The 14,434-nt window shown below is 37.1% G+C and overlaps 2 protein-coding genes across 3 annotated transcripts; one reads left to right on the top strand and one right to left on the bottom strand.

The window, feature by feature from the left end:
- The first annotated feature begins 3,217 nt into the window (after positions 1-3,217).
- LOC310725989 (regulator of G-protein signaling 20-like) lies at positions 3,218-8,757 on the top strand. 2 transcript variants are annotated; one of them, XM_083541124.1, is made up of 6 exons: positions 3,218-3,395; positions 4,502-4,689; positions 5,273-5,353; positions 6,410-6,644; positions 6,737-7,518; positions 7,654-8,757. In XM_083541124.1, exons 1-5 carry the CDS (start codon positions 3,270-3,272, stop codon positions 6,929-6,931), a joined length of 825 nt encoding a protein of 274 aa, XP_083397250.1. In that variant the 5' UTR covers positions 3,218-3,269; the 3' UTR covers positions 6,932-7,518; positions 7,654-8,757. The 2 variants fall into 2 exon arrangements, with proteins under 2 accessions (XP_083397250.1, XP_083397251.1); XM_083541125.1 differs by having other exon boundaries at positions 3,258-3,395; positions 4,502-4,614.
- Positions 8,758-9,378: 621 nt separating this feature from the next.
- lypla1 (lysophospholipase 1) lies at positions 9,379-14,048 on the bottom strand. The gene is made up of 10 exons (XM_083541126.1): positions 13,776-14,048; positions 11,907-11,938; positions 11,750-11,815; positions 11,599-11,646; positions 11,434-11,504; positions 11,285-11,358; positions 10,371-10,472; positions 10,081-10,254; positions 9,791-9,991; positions 9,379-9,521 (listed from the first exon to the last, which is right to left on the bottom strand). Exons 1-9 carry the CDS (start codon positions 13,842-13,844, stop codon positions 9,938-9,940), a joined length of 690 nt encoding a protein of 229 aa, XP_083397252.1. The 5' UTR covers positions 13,845-14,048; the 3' UTR covers positions 9,379-9,521; positions 9,791-9,937.
- Between the last annotated feature and the right edge of the window lie 386 nt (positions 14,049-14,434).

The raw sequence follows: 14,434 nt of genomic DNA on the forward strand, positions 1-14,434 counted from the left end.
GAGACAGTAATGACCATGTGATCAGGCTTGCAACTATAAATGTGTGAATCGGTTGTACTATATGTTATGAGTTATTGCTCTTTTTGATAAAATGTAAAACCATGACCCATATTGTGCCTATTGCTAGAGGCAGACAGATTCATTTCAAGTCTCCTGTTACCTCATGGAATCTGCAACGCAAAGTTGCCAAAAGCAGACCCACACTACAAATACTTAATTTTGTTCTTGTATAACCGTAAAACCTGTTTTCAATCTCTGATACAATTTATGAAATATGTGCTTGTGTTTGTGGATTTTCAAAAAAATGCGCCTTTAACCATCAATGTGTCTTTGGAGAAAATACATGAGCATTTTGTTTCAGAGAGTTTAATTATTGTTCTGGTTGTTTTACACATTTTAATTCTTGCCTCATAGCTACGTACATACGGTCGATTAGCCATTGCTTGAAAAGCAAAACAGATGTGTATGATTTTGATATTAATCTGATTGTGAGGAAAGATATTTTTTCTTCTGTGTATTTATATGCTATTAGAACAGGAATTTATAAATGGCTGCTTAGTAGAACCTAAACACTAAGATGCGTCTAATGTACATCATGAGAAAATCTTTACTCTAAAAAGCAAACTGCATTGCTCATGTTTTAGGTAAAACCCTTTTGATGTATTTTTTTAATATTAGGTCATAGCAAATGGTGGATAAAAATATTTTCTTATTTAACTACATTGCAAAGGTGATGAAAGTCCCTTCCACTGGCTGGACATTGCTGTTAAAATTGGCGATGAAGAGGGAAAAAAAATATCAAGCCAGAAAAGCCTACCATTAGAAGGGCTACTTTACATTTCTTGCACCTCTCCAACGTCTTTGTTAAATCTCTACCGTGACAACTCTAGAGAAGTATCTAGCTTTGCTTTACAAAAGAGAAAATGCTAAATGGGCTCTGTAAGAGCTGCAAAGTGTCTATTGTTCCCTCCTGAAGGATTTCAATAGAGATACATAGCAATTCTGTGTGATCTGGCTGCACGCCATTAGCACTTCAACATTTTTAAAGTTGTGTACCATCTGGTGTTCTCTAACGGTCCCAAAACATCTCATGTGGTCAGTTTGCATCTTACCGCACATTTAATCGAATGTACTAAGTAAGATGTTTTATATGTCATTCTTTAATGGTTGAGAAAAATTAAAAAATTTGATTTTGTTTTTAACACTTAGTGGGTCAACAAATAATAGTGTTTTAAATATTGAAACATTTGTATGTAATATTGAAAATGACTAAAAGGTGAGAGGTAGATTTTGACAAAAAAGTCTAGCATAAACTTTTTGTTTAAAAAAAGGTCATTTGTTCTATCGACATTGGCAAAATCATTTACAATTACATATTTTAAATATGAAGGACTTGTAAATGAAAACAAACACTGACCAAGAAACACCAGCAACTGACTAGTCAGTATAATTTAGAGTAAAATGAAGAAAAACAAGTGAGAAACAGCAGGAAGGTTTATTTCAGACATCAGTAGAGGCACAATCTGTTCAAAACAGAATCATCAGACATGGTTAGAGAGAGAAAAGAGAGAGAGAGAGAGAGAGAGAGAGAGAGAGAGAGAGAGAGAGAGAGAGAGAGAGAGAGAGAGAGAGAGAGAGAGAGTAAAGCAGTGGAAACCATTTATCAACTGTAAGAGCAAGGAAACTGCAAAATAACATGCAGAGAAATACAGCAGCATCCGGAAAACTGCCTTATCTTCAGATGAATCCAAATGTAACCTCCAGGTATGTGTTTGTGTGGTGAACGCCAAAAGAGAAATTCCTATCAAACAGCAGGTGGATATGTCAAAGCCTGGGGCTGTATCTCCTGCAGTTTGTGTTGGTGAACTTGTGTTCATTAATAGCATTATGAACTGAAGTGCAAGGAGGCAGTCACAGAGGTCACAGAAATCAGCGAAGAAATTAAGCGAGCAACAGACGCGTTTTCTTCAGCAGGATAATGATCCAAAGCATACCAGCTGCCCCATCTTTGCCAAAAAGAAATTTAGACTTAGATTACCCCAATTCACCCTCACCCTCTCCTAAAGTGCAGTGGATAAAACTGAGCAGATTGTTGATGCACTAGTATGGATGAGCTGACTGTTTTGTTGGTTGAAACTTGGAGATTTTTTTCAACAACCCTATTACAGAGAGTAGCTGAAGCATGTAGAAGCCATGTCAGTTCAGAGTAAAACAAAGGATAGAAAACTAAACACTCATACACCATAACTGATCTTAAATGAAGCCATAATTGATCACAGACTGTTTAAAAACGATAGTTTTGTCTCATCGTTAGAAGAGTAGATATTATTTGGATTTTTTTTAACATGTTTTTAAACAGAAACGTTTGCCTGAAAGGGTTCTTGTAGCTTGTTTCCTAAATGTATGTTCCGTTCAGTGTATGTACACTTTCAAAGGCTATTTAAGCATGTCTGTACATCTAAGCATTCATCAGACAGTCATGGCCAGAATGGTTCAAGCTTAAAAAGAAGAAGTGCTCAAGAGACAGAGACAGAGAGAGAGAGAGAGAGAGAGAGAGAGAGAGAGAGAGAGAGAGAGAGAGAGAGAGAGAGAGAGAGAGAGAGAGAAAGGCAGGCACATTTCCTCTCGGTTTAGATGTTCTCTCTGATTGTGTTTCCTAATCTTTATAGAAACAGTGCTAGTGCCCCCTTGTGTTAATGACCTGTCATTGCACGGAATCCCTGGACCTGTATCATTCTTTCACAGTCACGGGGACAGTTTAGGGCGGCGATCCCCAAACCTTTAATGGTTGTTGGGTTTTTTTTTTTGTTGTTGTTTTTTTACTCGACAATTTTTAAAAACAATTTGGCATATTATTTACGTTATATGATTTAATTTTAAATGTAATTACCTATATAATGAAAATGTAACTTACCATAATGCAGAATCATTGGGAGCTTAATTTATTAATACATATAAAAAACAATTCAACAAGTTTATAAACTTAAACTTAAAAATATTTTATTTTATTTTCTATATTTTTTTATTTTATTTTATATATATTTTTTTTTATATATTATTTTTTTTCATAAAACACGCTGCAGACCGTGAAATTCAATACAATTCTAATAAAATACGTTTTTATTTCATATAATAAATTTTTTTTTTATTTTACTGATACTTTAAAAGCTTTATTTCAACCAGCGTTAGAGAATATTGCTCGTCGTCACGCGCCCGTCAGAAGAGCGCGCGCTCTCGTACGCGCGGAAGAAGGACGGAACTGCGCGCGCATGCGCACTGGGGCGGGAGCGCGCAGACCGGAGCGCAGCGCAGCGCGGAGAGCCGAAGATGGGCGTGTGAGCAGCAGCGCCGCCGCGATTATTTATCCACGCCAGGGGGGGACCAGCGGTAATGCGGTAAGCAGAGCTCGAGTGGACACGATTCACGCGTTTAAACCGTTCGGATTGCTCTTTTCGGACGTGTGCCGGAATTGTGCTTGGATGTAACACGTTTGGCGTGAATAGACCTGCGTGTCGATGACGCTCGCGCTTGGACAGATTGCTCCAGCTGTGCGGGGATGTGAGGATGCACTGGTGGAGGAGAGAAAAAGTGACGCGACGCTCTTCGGTGTCTGTATATGTGCAATGTTCGCTTTACAATAATCAAATACTGTGCATTGCATTTTATTTCAATTGCATTAGAAAACAAAAGCAAAATCGGCAGGAATAGTTTCACACACAGCTTTACAAGCTTACACAGAGGGCCATTTAGTATATATATATATATATATATATATATATATATATATATATATATATATATATATATATATATATATATATATATATATATATATATATGCTGGTGTCCTAGAAACGTAGGCCCTACATCCTATACATCCTCAATGCAATTTCTACTTCAAGCATTTAATTTATACTTGTATACTTTATAATGTGGAATTAAAAATACTACTACTACTATTACTCCTAATAATAATAATAATAATAACAGCAACAATAATGGTAATAATAACATGCAGCTCATTCAGTCACAAAACTATAATTGTATAATTTGCTTTTTTTTTTTTATCTTGGATAATAACATGCCATTATTTTATGGAAATCACTGTAAGAGCCATGCATATGTATGTGTATGTTGTGGTGGTGCTCAGGTGTTGTGCTGTAATTGATCTCAGTGGATTTTCATTATTTGCTAAATGCCTGCTGTGTATTCTGGCATGCAGGCTTTTTTTCCGGACTAGTCCCAGTGGACAGCTGCTTAAATGAATTAAGAGTGTTACAGCTTGCAGAGATTCTCCCTCACGTTATTGTGTTTTCATTGCAGTGCATTCGCCTGCACAGTCAGACTCTAGCCTACCACCGAAGTCTGATTACACGTTCTGATTATATTCAGTAAGGTGATGTCTGATTTAATCAGATGAAAAGATTGAATGTATCTTTCTTTTCTTTTCTTTTTTTTTTTTTTTTTTTGATACCATGTGTGTGATGTTATGATGTTGTAGCGAATGGGGTCTGAGCGGGCGGAGATGGGGAAATGTCCAGAACAGGACACTGGAAATTCTGTCCAGACGCATATCACTCCTTCCAGCAAAGATTTACAGGACAATGTAAACAGGTACACTCTTGGCTGGCTGAACGCTCCACCAAATGCTTGCTGCTTCTGCTGGTGCTGTTGCTGTAGCTGCTCCTGGTAAGAAACTTAATCATTCTAAATGTACTCTACATAACAAGACATGCTGGGCATGCATACATAAAAATCTGTTGTGGTTGTGCATTGAACCTGCACTCGAATCAGCTCACTTCTTAAAACTTCAAAGCATCCAGACAATCATCTTTTTTGCTTAATCCTGCATAGATTGCAGCTAGCCGAATAAATATTTGTGCATATTGTAATGCGTGAGCTTTTGCCACTGTTTTTGTTTTGAAGTCATAATAATTGTTGGTCTCTGGGGGTTTTTTTTTGTCTAATATGTAGACCAGTTTACCTAATTTACTGTATACCCTATTGTGAACAATGTTTTTATTTGTGTGTGTGTGTGTGTGTGTGTGTGTGTGTATGTGTGAGTGCTAGGGAGTGAGTCAGAATTAGGTCCAGGTGTGCTGGGAGCCTTTATTACGCTTATTGGAAGGGGTATTTGTTTACATGATATTCCCAGTGGACATGTGCATGCACAAACCCGTATACACAGCGGAATACTGCGTATACTAATGTATTGTACAGTGTAGAAAAAAGAGGAAAAAAGCAAGTTGTTACATCGTATGCATGTACATAGTCTTACAGTAAGAGCTTCGAAAGCAGAGAAGATTCAAGAGACGATACAAGAAAAGCAAAACGAAGCTACAGCTGAGGAACCGTAAGTACTATTGCATTATACATGTATGAATGTATAATATATATGTGTGCATGATTGCAATATAGCTTCGTTTGACCTACATTTTAGCTCTAATGCTTAAACATTGTGCATACAGTATATAAGGGTTTAACACTTTCAACCTACAGTGGGTACCGGATTTTTGATGGAGAGAAATTAAAGCCAATATAAAACATGGCAGAATTTTTTTTTTAGCCTCGATGTGAAATTATTACATATTAAAAAAAATGAAGTGGAAAAAACTGTGAAATTGACAGAAATGTTTTAAGGGGGAAAAGGAAAAGAAAAGAAAATTAACTTTGGATCTTTTGATTTTATTATACAGTTCAGCCCTTTTGGATAAGAGTCAGTGTGGCACATCTTTACAATATTTTTCTATTTTTCTTTGCTAATCAGTTAATGGAAATCAGTGTAGCAGATCATCAGGAAATCATTTTATTAATGAAAGCTGTATGATAATTACTAATGGACATGAGATTATTGTTTTAGTCCAGAGTTTAATTCATTTTTATACAGTACTCTTTAAATAAAGGGTTCTGACATGCTTTCTCAAATCACAAAAAAACGTGCTATTTCAACAGGAGACATATTATAGACATTTTATTTTAACAGTATGCAATTTCCTACATGGACAAATAATTACTAGTGCCAAAATAGAACCAAATTCTATTTACTCTAGACCTGTTATCTAAAAGATCACATCTATATGGCGTTGTTTCCATACGAAATCCGATACATTTCTGTTTACTTCTGTATAAATACATTAATTCCTTAGCAAATGTAGTCTCATCTCAGACAAAGATTAAGTGTATATTCAGCTTTGTGTACTACACAAATAGGTGATAAAATTCTTGACCCTTACAAACAAAAAAATACTATAAATATGATGAATAGAGAGTGATATTGGTGAAAATCACCAGGTTATACATTTAGTGAGTATATACACATACCAGAATTCTTAATAGAATGTAAAATAATAAAAGATTAATGCCTTGGCTGAACAGAGCTGTAATAATTGATGAATATTTGCCTGCACAGAGCTGGTCTGACACTAGAGGAGGCCACTTCGTGGGCAAAATCATTCGAGCACTTGATTAAGAGCCCGAATGGCCGGTCTAATTTCCGCCAATTCCTCAAGAGTGAGTTCAGTGAGGAGAACCTGTTGTTCTGGCTGGCCTGTGAGGAGCTGAAGAAGGAGACCAACAGAACTGTGGTGGAACAGACTGTTAAGCAAATATATGAGGATTATGTCTCTGTGCTGTCACCTAGAGAGGTAAGTTTACACCCAATAATACACACACAAAACAGTTTTATGAATGGCATGAATGGCTTTTATGTTTTGCATCCTGTTGTGTTTTTAACCAGGTGAGTTTGGATTCCCGTGCACGCGAGGTGATTAGCAAGAACATGATGGATCCGTCTTCGCAAACCTTTGATGAGGCACAGCAGCAAATATATACACTCATGCAACGAGACTCATACCCACGTTACATGAACTCCATCGTTTATGCAGACCTTATTGTAAGTTTGGAATCAACTAAAACAGCGGAGGAGTCCTAACACACATACAGACTTACATACATGATCAATCAATCTATCTATCTATCTATCTATCTATCTATCTATCTATCTATCTATCTATCTATCTATCTATCTATCTATCTATCTATCTATCTATCTATCTATCTATCTATCTATCACAAACTGTACAATTTAGGGACTTCTGAAACGTACAGTAAGATGACTTTCTCAAACACAGGTACAGTCCTTACTGAAAGCACTGGAATGACAAGGCCTGTTCTCTTGTTTTTGCTCCACACTAAAGACATTTGGGCTTGAGACCAAAAGATACAAGAATAAGATGATAAGACAGAAACATCAGCTTTAACGTCCTGATATTTAAATCTATTTTAGATGTGTTAAATAGCGTAAAGAAAATTACCATTTTTTCAAATCTGTCGTTTCTTCTAGTGATCGGAATTATTGTAACAAGTGACTGACAGGTGTTTCCTAATGTACCCTGTTGGATTGATTGTTTAAACAATTAATAGCTATGTCTGTCTTCCGTTTGTTTGAGATTTGGGCATGAACAGTTTAGGATTAACCTGTAGGGTAAATCTAAATGAAGTGTAGTCTGTGGGGAAAGAGTCAAGTCAAGTCAAGTCAAGTTTATTTCTATAGCGCTTTTCACAACAGACATTGTCTCAAAGCAGCTTTACACAAATCAACAGTTAAGGTGAATGGTGTGCATTTGACCCTGATGAGCAGCCGTGGCGACTGAGCAAGCCATTTTAAAGCTGAAGAAATAAGGGAATGACCAAGAATGGTGATCTAAAAGCACAAAGTGTAGAGAAAGAAAGGATTTAAACATGATCCAAAACATGGAAGCTCAATGTTTAAGTACAATGGACGTAAAATGACTTTTTTTGAAACAGGCTCACTTATCCTTAATGATGCATTTTGTGAGGGTAGCAGCTGAATTAAATCAGTAGGTCAGTGGCTTTAAACAACTATTGCAAGCAAAGGATATGCCACCAAATATTCAGTATTACTTTAAGTGTATCTGTTTGAATATTTAAAATATTTCAAATCTGGGTGGTCTTCTATCTTCTAAATCCATGTTCTAAATATCATGTCTAGTTTTATTCATCTTTTGATCTTAAAATCCAAATGTCTTCAGTATCGAGCAAACAAAAGAACTGGCCTTGCTGTTTCTATACTTTCAGAGAGAAACTGTAAATCATCCAGCAGCACACAACCTTATCCAATGACTTAAACAGATTTTTGCATACCTCTCTGTCAGGTTACATTTCTACACCTTGTGCACTGCCCTCTGACCACCCTGACTTTCCAGTGTCCTGATGTACTGTTACATTCGTACAGATTTTATAACACCGCAACTTATTAGTTAGTGGTTATAAGGGAAAATGCTATTATCCTGCTTTGGTCTTAGGGTTCCAAGAAGGAAATAAAGATTTTATTTAAATATTTCTCCGCCTTAGTTGTGCAAAGGGCACTGAAACGGCAGATGAATACTTGTGCCTTGCTATACATACAGAAGAGCTATATGAGGATATATAACTACATAATATAAAGTTAATTACAAATCAAGGTGCTTTCAGTGATAGTAGAACAGCAAAATTAATGACTACATATAAATTGTATCTATAATATATATATATTATATTTCTCTCTCACACACACACACACCTATGGACATCTGAAATTGTACTTGGACCAACAAAGCTCGGATTTGTGATCTTACAATTATTTCTACATGCATGTTTTTGACGTACAGAGGATGCATTTGATATATTCACTTGTGTATACCGGGATAAACTGTATAAAGAGATATAAATCAGTAGTAAAGCACAATTATTTGTCAATTTGTCTCTCTTCTATCTTCCACGGAATACAAATCAGCTCAAAACTTTTTTGAACTTGAAATATTTTAAGACTGTATTCAAAACATGCCTAAGGGCACATTAGTAGACCAGGCTTGGTCCAAATGAAGGTGTATTCCTAAATATTTTATTAATTCCTGCATGCAGTGCACACCTTTTATGTGGTGGAATTATAAAAGAAAGGTATTTATATATAAACATTATTCAAAAATGAGATTTTTTTAGATGAGAAAAAAGGCCAGTGGGGAGGCTAATGCAAAAATGATCACTCATTACACCTGTGATGAGCAGAAAAGCATGTTGCAACACACAACATATCAAACCTCAGATGGTTTAGACTAGAGCAACAGAAGCTCAAGAGTAGACAAGGACATGAATCCTTAGCTACAATGGGCATATGATTTAAGATGGTGTTTTATTCATTTTGTTTGATGAACATAATCAAAGCTATGTTTTAATGCATAGTGATGCTGCTAAATGATTGGAGGTTTTGGATAATTGAATGATAAGGTTTGTAGGTGTTCCTATGAAAGTGGCTGGTGTGTAATAATAAAGTGTTATGCAACGTTTATGCATCTTCCACATACAAAGTCAAAATCGATATGTTTAAATTTATGTCTTTTATTGCGTATCATTTTGTCATTATTAACCCTTTGTCAGCATCATGTCCTATTTCATTAGCTAGAGTTTTATAGCCAATTTAAAAAAAAACATGTACATTGAACAAGTGGTGTATCCCATGTGAGCTCAGTGTAAGAAAAAAAAAAGGTCACAAGGTCAAAGGTTAATATAGCAATATTTGTCCTGGCCGTGTCTGTGTTTGGCGCTTGCAGGAGTCCTGTTATCTATAACATATCTACAACCCAGTGAGGGAGAATTCAGAATGCACGTTATTGTTTTCCATTCATTAACACACAGCAAATCATGGAGGATCGTTTGATTTGATCGCATGGAAAAGCAAGAAAAACATTTCAACCAGTCTTGCATATTTTTAATCAGAACAAAGATTGAGAACCTCTGCTGTGTGGTTCCAGTTCGGTTTAGTACCGAGCTTGAAATCAGAAACAAGTTTTTCTGTTGTCAGTTCAGTCAGATGATGAGAGCAGCTGAAGAGAGCTTGTGAACCACTGATCAGCACAAAAGATCATTAAGGCCATATTGATTAGTCTATCGGAGGCAGCTGCTTCTCAATGAATTGTTTTATATCCATCATTTCCTGTCGAACAGAAAAAAGAATGAATTCACTAAGGGTGATTCTTTCTGTTAATTACATATCATCATGTGTATTAACTTAACAAAGCAAACCTCTGGGCAAGCGCTGTGGGGCATCCCGGGATATGTTTTGAAAGTGATGCTGTTGGGATTCAGTATTGTCTTGAGTTTTTCCACCGTAAGACACCCAAATATCAGTGGAACCAGAGGATCTGCCTCACCATGACACTGTAGCACTGGTATTTCCCTATTAGCACCAATCACTGACTATATAGATACAAAGGGGGAGAAAGTAAACAAATGTAAATAACTAAGTTTGGGATGGTTTCATTCATGCAAATTGGACAGAAAAAAAACTAAAAATTGGAAAATGTACTGTATACCTTCGAGAGGGAGTTCCTGAGAGGCAACCAACAGCTCAGAGCAACAACCCCTGCAAGCATCCGCTGACTTTTTAGAGCTGTATAAAGAGACAGTGCACCACCCTAAACACACACATACAAAGAGATTAAATCCATAACATACTGCAAGTTAACAGGTTTGTAAAACGCAGACGGATGCAAGCGCGGACCGTGTTTATTTAGTTATGTCCTGGCCAAACCAACATTACAATAGAAAAGTAAACATGAACAAAACATACAAAGCAAAGAATTTACAATTATGAGCTATATCATGACACACACACCACAAAGCAATTTGGGGGCTTTGATAATACAATTTAAGTCCGAAACAAAGCACGGTTCACAATTAGCTTTGTAAAAGCTGTCACGCGGAGCTGGAACAAAACCACGGTACCGGACCCTTGACAAACTATAGGAAGTGGAGTTTGGTTGCATTCGATCTTTGCCATGATTCCCAGAAACATGAACATACTCGGGTCGGCGCTTGTTCAGGAACTGTGTGTTTTAACCAGTGACAACATCTTTACATTATCATCATAATGTTATATTATTATCATTGTACATTTTACATATACATAAGAAATTCTGCTGTGTTTAACATGTTCACTTGTGATTCTGTAAGATAAACAATAGCAAATACACTGGAGTTTGATCAAATCAAGAGTCTGAAACCAAATCAAAGCCGTGTGGGGGGTGTGTGAGTGTGATCAGTGTGGCATGTGACAGAGCCATGTGATGTACTGAGTTTGGTATAATCATTACTCCAGTACTCTGTGTGTAATTGCAAATTTAATTATAGCAAACTAATTAATTCAGTATGCTCATAATAGGGACTCAAACCAGTCACAGAAAGAAAATCTTTTACGGTAATTTCATTTCACTGCATAGTTTCTTACCTGAGAAAAGCCACCTAATACAATGCGATGAGATGGAATGCCATTCTTTACTTCCTGATCAATCAAAGCATTGACTGTAACAGAAAATAGAACTTAGGCGCACAGAAGAAACAATTTTTTTCAATATTAAACATTAAAGAAGCACATACTGCTTTCTGCAGCTTTTTTTATCCCAGTCTCATCCTCCTCTGCATTCGGACCCAACCCAATGATATCAAACCTGTGAATCAGGACACAAATTACAGGGATGATCAAGAAAAAAAGAAAACTGCATCAGAAAACTGCCTTATTGAGGTCAAATTCGAAAGCATTACCAAGAAGGCATTGCCATGTTCATGTTGAGGGTAACTGGCATGACTGGTCTGGGAAAATCCATGTAAGAAAGAAAGAGAGTAAGCAAAATTAATGACCTAACCTGGGACATTATTTTTTCTTGTATTTGATTATTTGGTTCATCATACGTACGCATGGGGGCAAATATACTTGACATGAGGTGTCCGGATTCCAGCCATAGCTTCAGCCCAGCCATGCCTATGGTAAATAAATGATTAATAATAATGATGTAATTGGGGCAATTCAATTTTGTTAGCTCATGTTTAAGTCAGGGGTGTGTTCTCCTTACCCGGTATCTCCTAGGCCATGGAGAAAGATTACCTGGAAATGTAAGCAAAAATCCATGTCACTGCTAATAACTATGTGGCACATTTATAATAATTGCACGGTTTATAGTCAAACCGACAAGATATTTCTTCAGAGTATTTTTCAGGAATACAACACAGTACAGCCATTGGGCATTTTATCTGATAAACCAATCATATAGTAGTATAATGTGCAATTACTGACTATAGCATATTTCCGGCTACGCAAAAATTCTCAGCCTAATTCTAACTTTTCATCAGGGGCGTGTCTAAAGTGGGGAATACAACCTATATCGTATACCTAATCATAATTAATGTGATAATTAGTTAATGTATAAGTATTAAATCATAATTATAAGCCCATATGTATGTTGAAACTCTTCCCCTCTATGTTGAACGCCCCTGCATAGGATCAATGCTGACACATTATGATTTCGGTACGTGTGTGTGTGTGTGCGCTGCTGGAACAAAGTGGATTATCATCATGATTTTTAAACAGTGCACAATTAATGGGCACATGGTACTGTATTCCCAGGAGTTACAACACATCCTGCTGGGATACCTCAGAGAATACAGTGTCTCAGTGGCAGCCCAAGCATTTCACACCTAGGCCTACCTGAATCAATCCACCTCTTAATACCATCTTTATTACGCCACAGTATAGAAACCATCAATATTAACCTCGTAAAATGACTCTGGGTTTTCCATTCATTTTTTACTTATTAGTTTTTTCTGGTGATTTGAAATGAAGGCAAGTTGTATGTTCATTTTTTTTATTCTGCAGGACATAAAACATATAAATAGTTCTTGAAAAGCTTAATAAACATTTCGAAATGTTTTGCCTGACCTTTCCGAACGACGTCCAGCTTTTCTTGTAAAGTCTGTCTTGACAATGGCCTTGTAAATATATATGCGACCAAATCAGTTTATTTTCCTCTCAGCCATTGTATATTTTAGCTTGTGCAGTTAGCTACAGATGTGTTTCGCGAACTCAGGAGTATAGTGCGCTCTCTGACCATCCAATCACAGTGACGTAAAAATGCCAACGTTATTGTGTGCCTGCAAGATGGCTTTATTGTAGCCAACTTGAAATTTGATAGGTTAAAGAAACATGTGATATACCGCTGCAGGGGACCACACTGTTGACTCTGTAGGCAAAGGGCAGATAAATTTGACTCTGGCAACATGAAATGTGATAGCTGAAACATGATTGGATAGAAACTACAATATAAACATACAGAGAAAATATAAGAAAATAGACTACTGGGAATAATTGATTACATATTCATGGAGATTTAAGCAGGTGATTCTGAAAGTGTTTAGGCCAGCAGAGAAGCTCTTGCTGTCCCTGATGACCCACTACGGCAGTGTCAGAAATGAAGAGGTCCTAGTGTTTGGAGTTGCTCCCAAAGGTGTTCAGTGGGGGTTGAGGTCAGGGCATTTTTTTTCACTCCAACCTTGGCAAACCATGTCTTTGTGGTGTTTACTTTGTCATGCTGAAACATGTTTCGGTGAAAGAAAATCAGGCTACAACAAACAAACATCTTAATCTACTTGGAAACAGTTTGGGGAAGAATCACAGGTGGGTGTGATGCTCAGGTCTGCTGCTATATATTTATATCAAGGAAATTCATTTGGATTCATGTCACTGCACAATCTGTACACATTTTCCATTGGGATGAATAAAGTATATATCTAATATATAGCAGATTAGTATACAGGTATGTAGATACTGTATATCTCTGCCTCTTCCTGTGTGTGTGTGTGTGTGTGTGTGTGTGTGTGTGTGTGTGTGTGTGTGTGTGTGTGTGTGTGTGTGTGTGTGTGTGTGTGTGTGTGTGTGTGTGTCTTACCGCCGCTGTAGCTTTGCGGGCGGCTGGCACTATGGCAGGGAGCGGCGCGGACATGTTATTACCGCACATACACCAGAGATCAGGATGACATTAAGTAGGAGAATAAGCCTGCAAGCTGCCACTCCAGTTGTGTCGCCTGTAAATGAGGACTGAGGTTTTCTAACGCGAAAAAAGACCAAATCAAATAAACCAATTCAGTAATATAATTCAATAAACTTCAACTTGGCCTCGAAGCCGTGCAGATCCTACTCTGAGCTGAGTGTAAACCTCTCACTCTCAGTCTGATAACAGATGTCCGGTCAGTTCTAACCATACATGGTGACGTCTTAAATACGTTGCATGAATGAAAAGCCTGATCCTGGATCAGCACTCTGTGTTGTGGGCGGTCCATACCAACAACATACATACCCACGCGCCACACTGACACGGGAAGTCCCGCCTTTTAAAAAGCGCCGTCTTTCTGTCTTCTGATTGGTGGAGTTGTAAAGCTATGAAAAATTCGCGTTTGCTATTGGTTCCTGAAGAACCAATAACAATCTGATAAAGTGGTGGGTGGTGTAGAGGCGGTGTTCTACCGGCATTGGCATTTTTATGTTTTGTCGTTCAGAATGCATAGAAGCCTGCATTTATTATTATTATTATTATTATTATTATTATTA

Source organism: Silurus aristotelis, assembly GCF_946808225.1.
Source record: "Silurus aristotelis genome assembly, chromosome: 5".
Classification (NCBI taxonomy): Eukaryota; Metazoa; Chordata; class Actinopteri; order Siluriformes; family Siluridae; genus Silurus; species Silurus aristotelis.

Bases quoted from the DNA above. Each gene is read 5' to 3' on its own strand.
- LOC310725989 (XM_083541124.1), top strand. From the start codon at position 3,270: ATGCGCACTGGGGCGGGAGCGCGCAGACCGGAGCGCAGCGCAGCGCGG. The intron at 3,396-4,501 runs GTAAGCAGAGCT...ATGATGTTGTAG, and splicing joins GGGGGACCAGCGGTAATGCG to CGAATGGGGTCTGAGCGGGC. The intron at 4,690-5,272 runs GTAAGAAACTTA...GCATGTACATAG, and splicing joins TGTTGCTGTAGCTGCTCCTG to TCTTACAGTAAGAGCTTCGA.
- lypla1 (XM_083541126.1), bottom strand. From the start codon at position 13,844: ATGTGCGGTAATAACATGTCCGCGCCGCTCCCTGCCATAGTGCCAGCC. The intron at 11,939-13,775 runs GTAAGACACACA...TTACATTTCCAG, and splicing joins CCCGCAAAGCTACAGCGGCG to GTAATCTTTCTCCATGGCCT. The intron at 11,505-11,598 runs GTAATGCTTTCG...CCTGATTCACAG, and splicing joins AACATGGCAATGCCTTCTTG to GTTTGATATCATTGGGTTGG.